Here is a 17,234-nt window from a genome sequence, read left to right as displayed (position 1 = left end):
GTTGCATCGCGGGTCTGCCTATCCCCGCGGCGCTCCCCACAAAAGAAAAGGGCAGCTGCAAGCAGCTCCCATGTCGTTAGCAAGAGCTTATTTTCGCGTCGTTTTCTTGAGCTTGTAGAAAACGGCCAAACGAGACGCGAGCGCAAAGGCGGGCGAGTCATGCGCGATGCGAATAAGGGAGACGTCGGGGGAACCTGGCTGGCGCACCTCAGGTTGCACTGTTAAAGAGGAAGTGGCAAAGCCGCGCCGTCAACGCCCTTAGCAGAGGAGGGAAATAGTCCCTTTATAAAAGCCTTTTAAAAAGTCACATGGTAAATACACGGTAGTATAAAAAAAATAAAACGTGGGTACAGAACAACATTAAGTCTTACAATACTCGCTGCTCTCACTGCCCCGGGCGCAGGACGGGCTGCACGGTGACGCGGACGCGCGTCTTGGCGAAGCGCGAGTGGCTGGTTAGGCGGCGCGCCCGGCCCAGGTCCACGCGCCACGCGCGCCCGCCCCGCAGCGCGTGCTCGGGGTCCTCGTCCACGCCCAGGACGCGCGCCCAGGTCCACGTCGACGCCTCCAGGATGCCCGGGCCGCCGCCGCCACCGCCACCGCCGCCGCCGCTCTCCGAGGACACACTGTGCCGCAGGCGAGCCTGGCGACGGAGATCAGGTGACGACCGTGTAACGGTCAGGTGACGACCGAGTGACGGTTATGGCCGTGTGACAGGTGACGGCCGTACTGTGGGGTAGGCCGAAGGTGCGTGGTGTGCGCATGGTCTGCTTTTATCGAGGGTCGGTATCGGGTAGGCTTTGGTACGACAGGGGTCGACACACGAGGGGGAAAAGAGAAGCCGCCCAAGAGGCCAAGCAGTGCGTGATGAAAGACAGAGAAGGGGGAGACGCTGAATGGGATTGGGCCGGCGAGGGGCGCAGCAGAGTATGTAAGAAGCGCGGGCGCGGGGCGGGCGCGGGGAGTAAGAAGGGCGGCGTTCGGATTTCCCTGATCCCATAATTGGACTATAACGGGCTGCTGCCGACGGGGGAAGAAAAGGGAGAAGAAAAGAAGAGGAGCTGCGGTGCCGGCAAAGAGCGGGGCGCGTTGGCCCGGGCCGAGGCGGAGGGGCCGTGCGGCAGGACTTGGCGACGCCACCCCACCCAGCCCCGCGTGCAAAGCCGTCCAACTGCCGCGGCAGCGCCCTGGCCCGGGGTTAAGCACCTCGCCAGCCGGCCCGGCCCGGCCCGGGAGGGAGGGGAAGGACAACAGCTGTTCGCCCGGGCGTTGTCGCCTTGGGGCTGCTCGAGGTTCCCACCACGCGGACCCCCCCGCTCGCGCACACCTGGAAGTAGTTGATGCGCTCCTGGATGTCGGCCACCCTCTGCATCGCGTCCCGGTGCTGGTACAGCTGGTGGTGCGCGCGCCCGCCGCGCCCCGGCCGCTCGTCCAGCTCCATGCGGTACTCGATGTCGCGCGCCTGCGCCGCCGACCCGAACAGCTGCACGCACCCGGACAGCGTGCTGCCAGGCGCCGGGGCGGTGTCAGCGAAAGTGTAACGCGAAGGAACCCAAACCCCAACCCGAGGGGCACTTCACGAGTTATTCAAGGGCACACCGATGTTTCTACTTTTTCTTGATTTCCCTGTTTAGCCTCCATTTTTAAAAAATCTTTTTGATAAAAATTCGTTTTGTGTTTTCTATTGATATTTTATCAAGTTTTCCTTGATTTTTTTTCTGATTTTGTTCTAATTTTCTTTTAAGGGTAGACGTTCATTTTTTTGAGTGAAGTACCCCTCGCGCTCCAACCCACCCTGCGTCCACGAGGAAGTGAACGAAGAAGACGTGCGTGGCGTGGTCGAGCAGGCGGCAGTGGCGCATGGCCGAGCCCCACACGGGCACGCGCATGGTGACGGGCGCGCCCGCGCGGCCCGCCTTGCTCAGCGCGGCGTGCGCTGCGCGGGCGTGCGCTCGCAGCTGGGCGTCCACGCCGCGCCAGGAGCACCGCGGCACGCGGCACGCCGAGTCGCGGTGCGCGCACGCGGCCAGCTCGTGCTGGTCCAGCTCGCCCGGCGGCAGCGTCACGGCGCAGCCGCGCGCGTGGAAGCGGCACGGGTACTGCAGCTTGGCGCACACCTGCGCACAGAGGGGTCAGCTGGCTGCGGCCGGGCGGAGCACCACCACCTGGGACGGCACCCCCGTATACCTTCTCCATGGTGCAGTTCCTGGAGCGGCGCGCTGTGCACCTGCAGGTGGGGCATCGCTTGAGGCGGGGCGCACAGTCCTTGCACACCATATGGCCCCGGGAGCACTGCCAGATGGGCGGTCGCATCGGCTCGTAGCAGACGGGGCACTCGAGGATCTCCAGCAGCGAGCCGACGAGCCCGAGTGGCTGTTCGGCAGGAGGCGCCGTCGGGCCCGCGGCGGACGGTGGCGAGCTGCTGGGCAGAGGGATGTCCGACACGCGCGTTGGTTCCGGAGGGACTGCAACCGTGGAAGTTACAGTTGCGTTTTCCTCTTCGTTCTCCTCGTCTTCCTCCTCTTCCTCTTCCTGGTCACCATCCTCCCCGTCTTCTTCGTCCTCCGCTTCCTCCGTCTCCATAGTGTCCGTCTCCAGTGCTCCACCCGGAGTCGACTCTTCCTCTACTTCATTTTCGTTCTCTTCCTCCTCATTATCCCCATCTTCATCTTCCTCTCCGTCCTCTTCCTCCTCGTCTTCCCCTACCGCCTCCTCATCGTCGTCGCTTGCCGCCGCAGCGCCCTCTTCGTCCACCTGCTCATCTTCGTCACCCGCCTCCTCGTCTTCTTCCTCCTGCGCCGTGCCCGGGGCCGTCTCGTCCGTCTCCGCGTCGTCCTCCACCTCGAACACCATGTCCACGGACTCGTCGCTGGAGGTCAGTCTGTACCGCGTGTTCTCTTCGTCTTCGTCTTCCTCCTCGCCCTCATAGTCCTCGTCCGGGAGCGCCTCGTCCTCCATCCCGTCGTCCTCGTCGGCGGCGGGGCCACCGCGGGCGCTGCGCTGGAAGCCATCCCTGCCGAGCGAGGCCAGCGGCTGACTGGAAGCCGTCGAGATGACGAGCGGGTTGTGCCTGCGGCGGGCGAAGCCACAAGACAGAGCCTTTAACAAACTCGTTTGTGTGAGGAGAAGGCAAAGCAAGTCTTGGTCTTGTCTACCATCTGGGGAACGCGGGCAGGGTGAGCGGGCGCGCCAGGTGGCCGCAGCTCCGGTAGTTCGTCAGGTGGGCGAGGACCGGCGACCTGGATCGGGCGCGGCCTAAGGAGTGCCTGGCGCTTCCAACGCCACCGTGCGAACGGCCAGCCTGCGAGCGCCCCTGGGTCAAGAGAGGGGCCACGTCCAGTGCCGCTGAGGAAGCCCCACGGAGCTCCCCGGTGACCGGGTTCACTTACCGCCCTCGTCGTCGCAATCACCGACGTGAGCCTCCAGGGACGCGGTGCGGACCGTCCGACCCTGCCCCCGGAGGGCATGCTGAACCCCCTGAAGCCGGAGAGCGCGAGGACGAAGCGACCGGAGCCCGGGCCTGGGCCACGCGCCAGAGACGGCGGCGTCCTCACCAGCCGGCTGTTCTGCGCCTCGTCGTCGTCGTCGTCCTCGTCTGAGGACAGCACTCTGGTCAGTCGCAGGTGCCTGTCCTCGACGGCGTCCTCGGAGGAGTTCTCGCCGTCGCCGTCAGACGAGGCCATGGCGGCGCTACGGGGCGGCGGGCGTCGCCTGAACCATGCGAGATGCGGGTCAGCGCGGAGAGGAGGGTGACCGCGACCGGCCGACGCGGTCCCTCACAGCGGCCGCACCTGAGGGGGTCTAAGGGGTGGGCCGGGGGCGGCGCGGCGGGGGCGGCCGGCTTGGGCGCACCATGTGGTGATGTAAGTCCTGAGGGTCCCTAGGGGTGCGGCGCGGAAACGAGTTATACGCAGCCTATTGTTGCCATGACGCGGGCCTGTGGAATATTGTTACCAGCGGGCCGTTAGTTAGGGAGGACGCGACAGAGGGGAAGCGGATGTCCCGCAAGCTGCATGACAGAACTCTGCTGCTGTGCGAGAGGAAGCGGCCAGGCCAGCTATGGCAGAAGAGAAGACAGCAGCTTGAGAGGGCGAGAGAGAGAGATGAAGGGAAAGAGAGACAGACAGAGAGCCGCAGCGGCAGAGCGAATTGAATCGAGTTTGGTTTATTAGAGGTTACATGCGCGGGCCGGGCCGGCTGCCCGCCACCACGGCGGCGCGGGCCCCTTTCAAACTCGCTACTGTACTCCGCATAATGAAATTCAAGCTGCAAACTCAATGGCGCCACGCACATGCGCCACCTAATTGGCGAGAGTGGCGCGACGAAATGCATACGCCGCTGATGAGGGGAAAAGGAATTGGTGCTCGAGTGTTGTTATTGCTGCCGTTACTTTTGCATTCACTAGATAGCTCGGCCATACAGAAAAGTGGCCCCGTTCTTCCCCCATCCCCCGCACGCCTGGCGCCTGCGCGTTATTCTGACTTTGGACATTTCTGCGACTCCCGTTTGGAAGTTGTGCGTGTGTTTGTGTGTGCTGTGTATGTGTGCGTGTGTGTGAGAGAGAAAGCATTAGCGTTACACCCACTACGACGGTATAGGACACGGGGGAATTCAGCCATGGCCGCAAACGCAACAGACCTTTCTTGCCTGTTCCAAGCACCGGGCTGGGGCTGGGCCGAGGCCGGTTATCCCGCCCACACGAAGTTTGCCCCACTAATAGTAAAGCCACCTGCATAGTATCTTGACCAGGGCGCAGAGCGACTTGTAATAGAGGAACCCATAAACGGAAAGGGAGAGAGAGAGGGGGGGAGAGGGAGAATGGAGGGCGAGGGAGAAAGAGGGGTGCGGACGAGTTCGGATCCCCTTGCTGGCCGCCCTCCCCTACCCCTTCCCTCTGGCGAGCTCCGGCCCAGCAGCCCGGCCGCCGGCCCGGGTAGCTTGTTGTTAACGACTCGGGGCATTTAGATACGTGTTACAGAGGGAGGCTAAAGTTTCTCCAAGGTAAGGAGGGGGGAGGGCGCCGGCGTGGGGCCACAGAGCTGCTCCATACCGTATACTCGATAACTTTCCTGGTAAACACTGCGGCGCGATTATATTGATCATGCGTAAGAGGATTCCTTATTGTTATGTGCCATCATCATCACCATCGTCCTCAACGACTCATTCAAAACTAAAGAGCAGACTAAAAGGCAGGTTTTAACATCAAAATTTATCTGACACAATCGGAACTGTAAGTTACTACGTTATGTACTATGTTATGAAATGGATCGAGGTTCGCAGCCCAGGTTTTGCAGGGATTCGTTGACCGAAGATCTATTAATATCGATTTTGCCAATTAATTCGTCTCGGTTGACGTAAATGCGGGCATAGCTCAACAGCCGTCGCAGCAGGTGGCAACGTGTAACAAGTGTTTCGTGAGATGCCAGAGAAGCAAAGGCATGTTTCGCGAGACTGGCAAGACGTGTTCAGGCGTCAGTCTAGTCAGTTATGGCCAGCATTGGCCACTTATACAGTTTGCAATATTGATAGGTTGGCTGCCTCCACGGTGACCTCATAGCCCCGATCATCGAGGTCGAGCCGAGACTACGCGTATTCAGGTCGAGCAGGATCACCGAGAAGGGAAGACAAGTGAACAGAACAGAGAGAAGGAAAGGGAGAGAGGGAGAGAAGAGTAGGGGGCGGGGAATGTCGGAACAGAGAAAATATGGCGCAGCTATTATTCCTGCCAGGATAGAAGGAAGGCGATCATCGGAAGCGAGCCACGCAAGAGGGCAGCAGCGGGAGCACGACGAAGACGGCGTAAAAATTTCTTTGCCTCGGTAGGCTAATATCCGGCAGAGGGGAGGAGTGTGACCCCGCAAAGAGGGAAAAGGGGGGGCGAAGGAGACAACACCGGCTGTATGAGTGTGTGTGCGTCTGGGAAGGGGGGAGGGGGTGGGTAGCGGGCAAGCGGGGAAGGAGGGGATGCTGCTGTAGGTGCCCTGCTCAGAGACTCGTGGCCAAAAGGATCCGACGGAGCATACTTATCAATCAAGGCGAAAGCATCCCGAAGCCTTGAGCCACAACCCACGCCCCGCCCCCAACCCCCTTGAAGCTTACTCTTACTCCCACTATCTCTCTCCCTCTTCAAATAGACGGGTGGTGGTCTTACCTTCCTCCAGACCCACACTTCCTCGCCCCAAATCTTTCACCCCTTTCATTTCACTCCCCCCTTCCTCCTCCCGCCTGAAACGTGCCCTCTGCCTTCCTCCTCATCGCAGACACAACTATGGTGTACGGTGCGCCACGCCAGCGCCGCGTCGACTCACCTCGGAGGCAGTGCACCAGAATGAACGTTGTGTGCACGAAAAACTTCTTTTCCAATTCCCCTTTTGACAAAAGAGGATTTTGTTTTGTGGGGAGGATAAAAATATAAGAGGGTGAGGGTGAGGAGAGTAGGGGGGGGGGGGGGCATATGTATTGAACCAGAAGAGACATCACCAATCCGTCCCCCGCGATGCAGCTTCTGTGGCAGTCGGTGGCAGTTCTCTCCCTCCGACCGTCATCACCACGCTGCCGGGGCGGCATGGATATTGGAGCGAAGAGAAGGGGGAGGGGGGGAAGCCGGAACTTTTTTACAACTGGTTGGGCGACAGACCCCCCCCCCCCCTCCCCACATTCCTCGGCCCTGGCGATAATGAAAACGCCATGCGGCACATTGCTCGCGCCGCTACACTTTAGAAAATATAATTGCAGACGAAAATGGTCGACCCGGGTCGTAAGCAGCTCTGAGGTGCCTCGAGGACATCTTGCGAAATATTTGAACTCACCATCATGCTCTCACGGTCTGGGGAACACGCGCCACCCACCTGAAACCGAAACGGCAGTAATGTGAGCAATGAAAAAGTGTTGTGATGATTTACGGATACACATTAGAGAATGAGAACAGCTGCTGACTCTCCAAGATAGGGAAAGTGATAAAAAAGAATGAAGCCGCGACAAGAGAGCGAGTGTGAAACCGAGAGTGCGAGTGAGAGGGAGAGTAGGGGGTGGGGATCACAGTCCTTCTGAGTCATCTCAAGGACTGGGCGCGTGGAAATGACTTTGCTGCTGGCCAGAAAGGAAGTGGTTGAGGGAGGGAAGTTTCGATGCCGTAATTATCTTAATAAGCTGCTGTAATGGCCACAGCATTCCCGCAAAATGTCGCGCGCTGCTCCACCCATCCCCGCATAACTACTCGTTGTCTGAGAAAGTACTTCAGGAACTCAGGAACTGCTACCAACATTCTTAGCCTCATTGACACATCAGAAATTTTCCAAGAGTCTTCATTCATTCTGCTCCGAACACTCTAAATAGATTTTAAATTTTATTCTCAAAAAGACAACGTTTTCGTGCACTTCCAGACTGGATGCAATTTTGTTCCAAACTTCATACAAATTGTGTAAACTTTTACAAAATTTGTTTAGTCTTAGGAAACAATATTGCATCCGGGCCGAGATCCGGACTGTGTGTGCGCATGAAAACATCGCCCCTTTAGGAACACAATTGCGCAAAATTGTTCCTTTACATTTAGAGTAAATACGAATACAAATACTTGGGTACGGAGCTTTCAAAGATAAACGTCATCATGGTTCATGTAACGAAAAAGTACATTTTCTGTAGGGTGAGGGAGGTATAAGTGTTACAGAGCATTGCTTGCAGGAAAACATCTTATTATTCTCGTCTTTGCCAGGCTTTCTCTTCCGTTTTTAAACTTCCTGTTTTAATTCTATACCCCCCGGAGCAAGGTAATAAAGGTTGCGCCATCTTGCGAGTGAGTGCCTGAGACGGAAAGTCAGGATGAACTATAAACAGCCAAGAGGGAGGTAAGGGGGTGGAGGCTGAGTAGCCTCCCCACCAGAGTGACATAGAGTTGAGCCAGGTAGAGCACTGCCCACGTATCAGCGCAAATAGCCTGCGACTCGCATTAACGAGGGCAAGCATTGGTCTATGGATAGACAGTTTCTAAATATTCCAAATGAGCCGAGCCTATAAAAATGCCGGAAGCGCTTTAAGTTTAGCTGTGCTGGAGGGGGCAATGTACTGTGGGTTGAATATTTTCAGGAGTTTTTAAAGTCAGGTTGCCTACCTATAGGTATACCAGGCAGCCTCTGTATGTGTGTGTGGAGTGAGGGTGTGTTTTCCTGTTTTCCTTTCTGTTTCCCCTCTCATTTTGCTCTGCTTTTCTGTCAGGAGATCGGCCAGCCTTGTGTTATTTGCCGATTGACCTCTGCTGTTTTGCTGCCATTTGGCTGCCGGTCGGCTGCGGCCTGTCCGCCCTGCTCCGCCCTGCTCCGCCCGGCTCTCGCGCCGGCAGCGCTGCTTGTCCGCTTGGCCTCCAGACTTTCTGAAAGAAACTCGGAGCGTCGAACGTCAGATGTCAGGCGAACACAAGTTGCACGTCTGTTGCCTCTCCCCGCCCCTCCTCCCCACCTCACCGCAGCCGGCAAAGCGAGCGGGAAAGTGAGAGAGATAGAGAAAAGAAATCCAGGCCAAAGCGTACATGACGATAGTTTGACCGACTACACTGGAAGCGACACTTCCCCTTCCATGCTCGGAGAGATTTGGCCAATCCCCTTGGAACTGCTTTAGAATCAGCACACTCAAATAACGATTTGTCCACTTCGGGACGTGGGTCCGTGGCACGGCCGGCTGCGGTGGCCCAAAACGCGAAAAAGGGGAGGGGGATGCGAAGTCAAATGGAAGAGAGAGACACAAAGACGGAGAGAACGAGGAAGGGCGAGAGGGGGGGGGGGAGAAAGAGATGGGGGGAATAGAGAGAATGAGGGAGGGAGGTAGAGAGGGTGGGAGAGAGAGAGAGAGAGAGGGGGAGGAGTGGAAAAATATTTGCAGGAAAGTACAAATAAACAGGGATATGAGGGACATGAGTGAAGAATAAAAACTATAATAGTCAAGTGACAGTAGCGGTTTTTAAAGCGTTTCACCTCCATGGTGCCAAAGATGCGAACGCACTGACCATCAAGACTCCGGAAGGAGAGGATGGCCGGAGGGTTAAGGCGGCAGAGCTGGCAAGAGGGCAGAAGAAGCAGCGTCTCTTACTGATCAGGGAGGCCTGAGACGAGAGGGTGGGGGGAGGGGGGGGGGCGATTGCCACGTAAGCTGTAGGGCGAAGCAGAGCGGCGCGTCGGGAGGGGTAAGGGGGTGGGGATGGGGATGTAACGGCAAGTAGGCGGAGGAAGGTCGTGCGACAAACAATTAAATTAATCTGTCCCCTCGACCTCCCGCGCCCCTCTCGTCTGCCCCTCGCAGCGGGCGGGCCCGGCCGGGTCAAGATTTATAACGCCCAGCGTTCACGCATGAGGTGGCGATCCCCTCACCTCCCCCCCCCTACCCCCACCCCTGGGCGCTTCACGGACAAACGGCACGACGGCGAAGGGAGCTGCGCGCTGCACCGCGGCGGCTCAAAACGACACGCTCTGCACCGGAGGAGGGGGAGGAGGCGGTGGTGGTGGTAGAACAGTACTCCACCACCGCCGCCTGGGAGAGAGAGAGAGAACACGGGGGTGGGGCGGGGGGAGGGGGCAGCAGGCGATGTGACGCTAAGCAGAAATTAGGGGTGTGCGAGATTAAGATGTCGTGCGGGTTGCTCTGTACCCCCTCCTCCTCCTTGTCCTCTGCTCCGCCCCTTCCCCCGTCTCCGTTACCGGCTGGCGCGCTGCCCACCAGCTCCGCGCGGCGCTGCTCGGAGCGGAGCACAGCGGAGCAGAGCACAGCGTCCCCCCATTACACAGGAAAGCCTATTCCCTAAAATGCCCCTCTTCCGTCGGCCAGCGGCAGCGGCTCCCCCTTCCCCTCCCTCCTCCTGTGGTTCGACCCTAGGCCGCGCGCTAGGGGGCTGCTGCTACTGCACTCAGAGGCGGTGTGGCAGGGCGAGGCGAGCAGCTCGCACACTCTCTCTTTCTCGGTGGCTTAGCAAACAATATGAGATTTAGTTAATGGGGTCGCTTCCTTTGCGGACTTACAGCAGCCAGGGCAGTTGTTCGGCCGAGAAGGGATGGAGAGAGAGGGAGAGAGAGAGAGGGGAAGAAGGAGGGAGAGAGAGAGAGCGAGGGGAGGGGTTGGGGGCACGCAGTGAGTGAAGAAGATCGATGGTGGTTTGGCCTCGAGACACACGAATACCATACACAAGTTGCTCGGTGGCTTCAAAAAAACAATAACGTAATAAACAAAATGCGCAAACCAAATGCTAGTGAATGCTATTCACAATGTTGATCGGTCAGCCCGACACACGCGACCGGGGGGGGGGGGTCTATAACTCTCCTAAGCAGCACTACACTATTAACTGGTTGGTCTTAAGCCACAAAAATTGGCGTTCCAAACTATACCAATATTGGGCGTTTAAAAACGCCAACATTTGACGTTCTAAAGAAGAAAAACGCCAACCAGATAACAGTGTATCGATTAAATAGATTGTGAGGAGTACAGAATACGTGCCAGTGGAATTGTATCGCGGTCCACGCCTCCTGCTCTGCCGGGTGCCCACAATGTCCAGCCCATCCAATAACCGAATGCACCCCCGCGTGTTATACTAAAACTCTCCGGCTGCCAAACTGAGACAACTGGCAGACAAGGGTCCACCCGCCCCACTGCCACCAGAGCTCCCACGTTATTGTCAGCTAGTTTCGCAGCGGGTGTAGATTTCGGCGGAGCAGGCCCTTCAGCATTCCCTTTCCTTCCATCCAATGCACCCGACATGGTATCATCGCAGCGTCGATGCCGCCGTCGGGCTGAGGTTTCCTGGATGGATAAAAGCCCAGACCTGCTGCGTGCCAAACACGGACTGAAAACATACAACATTGTTGGAGGGCTTGGTGGAGACATATCCCTCCACATCGTGAAGGGAAACTCAAAATTTAGCCCAGGTGGTCAGAAGGCACGTCCGTTATTCTGCCGTTACGAAACTGTCGAGTCCAGTCATTACCAGCTCTCATAGCGCCTGATTGGTAGGCAAAACCTTGTCTTCAGCGCTTGCGTGTACTGCGGGTTGGCCTATCCCTAATATCGCAGGCGCGCCGAGCTGAAGAAATTTACCGCGTCAGTCTGAGGGAAACGGTCGTACTTCCAGACGACCCACGAGGCGCCGTGGCCTCTGCGAGTCAAGCGAGTAGTATGCAACCCCGCAAAACTAGAGTACGTCCGGGCAGGCGGAACTTTTGATTAAAAGAAGTGCAAACCCTTTGCATGCGACTATAACATGTGCTTGAGTCGTTTTCCTCAATTACCGCATCGAGTTGGACGGCATGGACAGCTGTACGTCTCCATAAACGTTGAGGAAAGAGTTAAAGAGAGCGGGAGAGAGAGACAGCGGAGTGCGTGAGATAGAGAAAAGAGTATATGGAGAAAATAAAGGACGCGCGAGACAGAGATAGAGCGTGCAAATGGGGACAAAAGCGGCAAGGAAAACAGGAAACGGGCGGAGCAGGAAGTAACACCCCCCCCCCACCCCATACCCCCACCGGGAGAGAGACGACCGAGTATAAGGGAGAGCCAAAAACTGACAAAGAGGGAGAAAATGGAATAAAAGAGGGGAATGTATAAAACAGACAACGGGTGGACAGTCGGCCCGCGCCCTGCTGCGGTCAGGCATACACACTCGCTCCGGCCACTGAAATTCGCAACAGAATAAATAATTCCCCTTTTTCGCTTTTTTCCCCTCTTTCTCCCCCGTCCCCCTTCCTCATTCGCAGAGGGTTAAGGGGCAGGTCGGACCGACCGCGACGCTCACCCGACAAAAGAAGGTGCATTATGGCGGGGAAAAGCGCGCGTGATTCAGAAAAGCGTTTTTTCTTCTCCCCCTCCAACATTTGCACAGAAATGTGAAGAACGCGGAGCTGTAGCCGCGCAAGAGAGAGAGAGAGAGAGAGAGTCAGGTGGCGGCCGGCATGGCGAGAAGAGGTGGAAAAGCATATCTGATTAAGTTGTCCGAGGGGCGAGCGCGCCTTCGCCGTATGCCGCTGTTCTACGCTACGCCCCTTGCTTTGAGCTACCGGGAAGGGGAAGGGGGAGGAAGGGGAGGGGGGGAGGGGGCAAGTCACGTCCGCCAATCAGACGAGCGCTTGTTTGAGTACGACAATAGCCAGTCACCTGCCGCGGACACTAAACGGAGTCAAAGGGAGAGGAAAAAAAAACTTATTGCAGCAGGAGAGAAGGGGGAAAAAAAGAAAGAAAAGCGACGACACAGGACGCGGCCTGCGCTGCAAGTCTAAGAGCCTGCTCCCCCGACAGACAGCTGCCCCATCAAGACACAATACTTTTTCTTCCAATCGGATGGAAAATACATAACAGTGAAATTAAAGTACGAAGTAAATCCTCTTAATTGCAATGGGGTCAGTCCGGTCCTCGTTTATTGTCTGTCGCTGTTCGCGATCCGCTTGCGATGACCCATAAATGTTTTCAGAGTTGCAACTCACTTATTGCAGACTTGGTGAGGGCAGAATAGTCTTAATCTACCTGCTATTATCGTCTGGTGAGTGGGCGCTCCCGGGCGCCGCTACGAAATCGCCCCCCTTGCACTCACTAAACCCGTATGCATTGTGTTGTGCATACAAGCAACTATTTTCAAGTACGAAAAAAGTGCCCTGAAAAGAAAGTCAGGAAAATTGACACTGCGAAGAATGTGTGCGGCCACCCTGTAAAAGTACAATAAGTTTTGGTGGGGCGAATCGGCCAAGGCACAGGGCTCGGGGTGAGGGAGAGCGGACACACTCCGGCCGCACCGAGGTACTGGCCACAAACAAGACCCGTCCCCCCTTTCCTCTGCGGCAGTAAGCCGAGAAAATTTCGTCACGGGGTCATCGCGCCGCTGACGGGGTGAAGGTAAGAATGTGGTGGAAGGGGCGCGGGGAGAGCCCGCGCTGCGGCTCGCGGGGAAAGCTCCTAAAGCGGGCAGCGCGGGCGCGCGGGCCGGGGTCGTAATAGTGTGACACCCTGTATATCGGGCTGCAAACGCCGCGCGGAACGCCCCGCCGAATAGGCCCTTTGCTCGGCCCTACCCAATCCCCCGCCAACGATCACACCCCTCCTCCTCCCCCTCCCCGACCCCAGGGGTACCCCCTTTCCTAACCTCCCCGTCCGCGCGGCGGACGCTCTCTCGGCGGCGTGAAGCCGCATCGTGCTGCCGCTGCTGGAGGTGCCGATTTCTGCGCGTTATGACGTCGTTGCAACCCGAAACGATCCCGTCCAGGGAGAGCCGTCGCACCCCGCTCCTTTCACGCCTCTCTCTCTCTCTCTCTCTCCTCCGCACGGCTGGGGACGGAGCCAGGGTAAAAGGATATAAGAGAGGGGAAAAAAAGAAGGAAAATTATTCTCGATGGTCGATTTACTCAGGGCCTCTGCATGTTTAAACGTAATCGCTGAATTTGTCTCTACACGAAAATTAAGAATATCCGATTCCTTCAACCGTAAGTTGGCTGTCACGATCAGATGCAGAGTATGACAGACGGGCGGAAACAACAAGCCGTCTGATGGATGCCAAAACGGGAAAAGCTGAAAATAAAGCAAATGTGGCGTGTGTTACATTACGAGATACACTCTTGTAGAAAACAGTTCGTGTCATACACTCTTTATTGGCATAATGCGCTCTCATGCTATAATGCACTCTACCTTACCATCTTTTTACATGCATGTAAAGGCATGCCAGCCCACGCCTCCTGCCTTGAGCCGAACGAAGCGTTTTGTAATGAGACCGTATGCACCAAAACGAAACACGTGTCGGATTAGGGTCACAGTGCAGACAAAGAGGGCGGAGACGTTTTGAACTTTGCCTCCATTTGACAGATAATTTTCAGCCCACTCGGAAGCCTCCCGATCCAACTTTCATGTAAAAGAACCGTCATTTCATAAATATCCATTGATCTTCTTTTTGCAGCGCTTTTGAGCGAATGGGCTTTGGCCGTGTAATACAGCAGTTACCCTTGCCGGAGGGCAGGCCGGCAGGGCTTCCGCGACGGACCGCGAAGCAGCGCGAGTTGGGGGGTGGGGGGTGAACTGAGCGGCACACACATATCCCATCACCATCACGGCCCTTTGATCGACAGCGACTACTGACCGACGCTCCCCCTCTCCCCCCGTGCTCGCTCGCTCGCTCCCTCTTTCTCCCCCCCCCCCTCTCGCTCTTCTCTTCCTCTCTCCCCTCCCGTCAATTATCGCCAGCAGTTGGATTGGCACGAGCTGGATGGGATATGTGCGGGGGCAGCCAAAGCGTGGCGGGTGGCGGGGCGTGGCAGGGCCCGGCGAGCCGACGGTCCTGCCGATGGCCTGGGTCCTCCCCGCCGACCCACCTATCCGGCCCTGGCTCTCTAATGTCGCGATTTATGTAATGCTTTCACATTCCCCCTGTGATGCCCTCAAGGCGATCCCCTTCCCTTCCCACCCACTTCCTCCGCTTCGCCCCCCCCCCCCCAAACGGCGCTCATCTGAGAAAGAGGGAGGACCCGGGGGAGAGGTAGAAACCAAAAAGGATGCGGAGGGCAAGAGGAGAAGGATTTTAAAAACGATTAGCTCCTCTTGATGATATTATGGTCAGGTGAGAGGAGGGCGGCGAGCCTTGGCCGGGCTGGAGCAAGGGGGACTTGGAGGGGGGATTAAATGGGATGAATGTCCTGCTTCCTCCCTCCAGTCCGCCTTCCACCACCCCACACAGACCGCACAGCGCCACACAGGGGGCTGCGGGAGATGGAGCGACACGGGGCAGCAGAGGCAAAGGTCTCGGCGCACTCGCTGCTCACGGCCAGTCCATTTCATCTGCCGACACGAGGAGGGAAAAAAGGGAAAAATAAGGGAGTTTTGGCTTTAGTATAGGTTGCACAGTAACCCAACCATGCGGCCTGGCCTTCGGTATCATCATCAAGAAAGAACGTGTCCGCTTCTCTTCAATTCGTGGGGAGCTCGGCGCCTGCTGGACTCGGGGTAGGCCAGCCCGCAGTACACGCATGCACCGAAGACAAGGTCTTGCCTACCCACCAGGCGCTATGAGACCTATCGCAAAGGCTGAACTTGACAATGTCGCAACAGCAAATGACGGGTTAACTTTATGGATATTCCCTTATTGCGTGTTTTTTCCAGTCGCTACTCTGAAAACTCAACAGTGTACATTGTATGCTGCAAAATCAGCAATCATTGATGATTGCTAATATAACAGTGTACATGGAATGATTGCTGATATATCAGAAATCATCAATGATCATGTTTAGGTTTTTGGCTAATATTTCCTTTCAGACGAATATCATCGGAAAGTAGATAGCATTTCCAGATTCCTTGTGAAAAATGCTTTCAAACGAGCTACTATGCGATGCGGTTCAAATTGATTGCTACCACGACTTGGCTTACATCACCGACATTTTCAAAATGCGGACCATTTCGGTGGTGAAGAAAATATTAGTCAGAAACCTAAACAAGATCATGGATGATTGCTGATACATATATCAGCAATCATCATTGATTGCTGATTTTTCAGCATACACTGTACTGTTGAGTTTTCAGAGTAGCTAAAACAATTTAGGACAAAGTAATGTAAAAGAAACTGATGTGTGTGTGTGCGCATCCACACACAGTAATCGCTAGCTCAATAGCTCGATCCGTATCACGGCGCCTGGGCGTCACGTGCGAAACCTCTGTCCAGTCCCCCCCCTCCCTCCTCCTGACCTCCGCCACCCTCTCCTCTCCGGCCCTCACACTGCCCATCCCCATCCGCTGTCCGGCCCATCCCCTGGCGCTGTCAAACTATAACGGCCTGATGGGGCGAAGATGAAATAACTCAACAGGCAATCATTACAGCGGCGTCCAGCGCGGAGGTCGCGGGGGGAGGGGGGGGGAGCAAACTTCTCCCGAGGAAATTGGAAAAGGGATGGGAGGAGCAGCGGGGATGAGGGGGGAAGGGAGGCGATGAAGGGATTTGGCGTGGCACTATCGGGGGCAGAACAGAAGCACTGCGTGCGCTAGTGTGAGCGGCGCTGAGATGGACGGAAAGAGACAGAGAGAGAGAGAGAGAGAGAGAGAGAGAGAGAGAGAGAGAGAGAAGAGGAGAGAGAGAGAGACGACGAAGGGTGAGCGCGAAAATCTCACGAGTCCGTCCTCCGCCCCAGTGTGTCGCCCGCACCTCATAACTGACGCGGTGTGTCTAGTGCGGCTCGTCCCCCCTCCCTACCCCATCGCCTTCCGTGTCCTGCCCCTTCCCGCCTATACCAGTCCCCTACCTCGCCCTACTACCACTCCTCACCCAGTCCGCGTTGGAATTCCGACTGCATGCTGCTCAGGACCCACTCGGAGATGGGCTGTTCGCAGTTTCTGACACATAACACACAGCTGAGCGAAAATCGGCCGTCTGCGAGGAGAGAAGGTTCGGCTGCCGTCTCTCTCTCTCCCTCTCTCTCTCTCTCCCGCCCCGGGACCTCGGCGGATGATTCCTATCACGTATCAAACGAAAGCACCGACAGCGGAGGGGAGGGGGGTGTGGCCCCGCGGGAGGGGGTAGTGGGGGTAGGGGGAGGCGAGGTGAGACAGTATGTCGTTAGTGGGACCAGCCCCCGGCGGAGACCCCCGGGGGGCTGAGGAGGGAAGGGGGTGCCGGGGGCGCCACGGTTCAAGGGCAGCGAGGGAGGGGGAAAAGAGAGATGGATAGAGAGAGCAAAATAGAAAAAAAAGGGCGGAGCGTGGCGGTGCGAGGCGAGGGGGCTCTTGTCTACAACGGGGGCACTTTGCAGCGACATGTACAACACGGTTGGGGCCGCCGGCATTAGAGGCGGATGATTTTATGAACCGTAAAAAATAACTACGGTGTTTACTGCTAACTACGGTGTTCACCGCGAATACCGGAAGCAGCAACATCCTTCTATTTTGCAAAATCGTTAAGTAGCGCAGGGCAGGAGTATGCATGGTACCTCCACGGGGAAAAAAAAAAAAAAATTGTGTCACAAGGTGTCACGTTATGTGTTGTGTCAGGGGAGCGCATCATTTAAACAGCGCGGGTTGTTGCACCTCCATTAAAAAAACGTTTTTCGTGATCATGCACTTGCACTTGCCTTGTCGGAAATGCGTCATATACTGTGACTCTCGGCTCCGATCGGAGAATAGTCAGCGGCCTTAGTGGTATACTAGGGGCCCGTGCGTAGTCAATGTGCACGGGGTAGCTGAGCGAAGTGGGTTAAAGTTTGCCATTGTTTCAGTTGGTTTTTTATTTTACGTTTTTCTGATTTTTT

At 56.6% G+C, this 17,234-nt stretch overlaps 2 protein-coding genes across 3 annotated transcripts in view; both read right to left on the bottom strand.

Annotated features, from left to right (window-relative positions):
• LOC113202613 (neural cell adhesion molecule 2-like) overlaps positions 1 to 17,234 on the bottom strand; it is a 299,769-nt gene that overhangs the window by 105,282 nt on the left and 177,253 nt on the right. The window lies entirely within an intron of this gene.
• LOC113202616 (uncharacterized) lies at positions 259 to 1,913 on the bottom strand. Its single transcript, XM_026416926.2, has 3 exons — positions 1,795 to 1,913; positions 1,328 to 1,505; positions 259 to 643 (listed from the first exon to the last, which is right to left on the bottom strand). The coding sequence occupies exons 1-3, from the start codon at positions 1,887 to 1,889 to the stop codon at positions 386 to 388; spliced, it is 531 nt and encodes a 176-aa protein (XP_026272711.2). The 5' UTR covers positions 1,890 to 1,913; the 3' UTR covers positions 259 to 385.

The sequence above is a fragment of the Frankliniella occidentalis genome, unplaced genomic scaffold (assembly GCF_000697945.3).
Source record: "Frankliniella occidentalis isolate FOCC.00 unplaced genomic scaffold, Focc_3.1 Scaffold39, whole genome shotgun sequence".
In the NCBI taxonomy this organism is placed as follows: domain Eukaryota; kingdom Metazoa; phylum Arthropoda; class Insecta; order Thysanoptera; family Thripidae; genus Frankliniella; species Frankliniella occidentalis.
Note: the sequence above shows the minus strand (reverse complement) of the source record. Positions and strands in the feature narration are given on the sequence as shown.

Coding starts and splice junctions, on each gene's coding strand:
- LOC113202616 (XM_026416926.2), bottom strand. CDS start 1,889: ATGCGCGTGCCCGTGTGGGGCTCGGCCATGCGCCACTGCCGCCTGCTC. Junction 1,506..1,794: donor CACTTCCTCGTGGACGCAGG/GTGGGTTGGAGC, acceptor GGCGCCTGGCAG/CACGCTGTCCGGGTGCGTGC. Junction 644..1,327: donor AGCGCATCAACTACTTCCAG/GTGTGCGCGAGC, acceptor CTCCGTCGCCAG/GCTCGCCTGCGGCACAGTGT.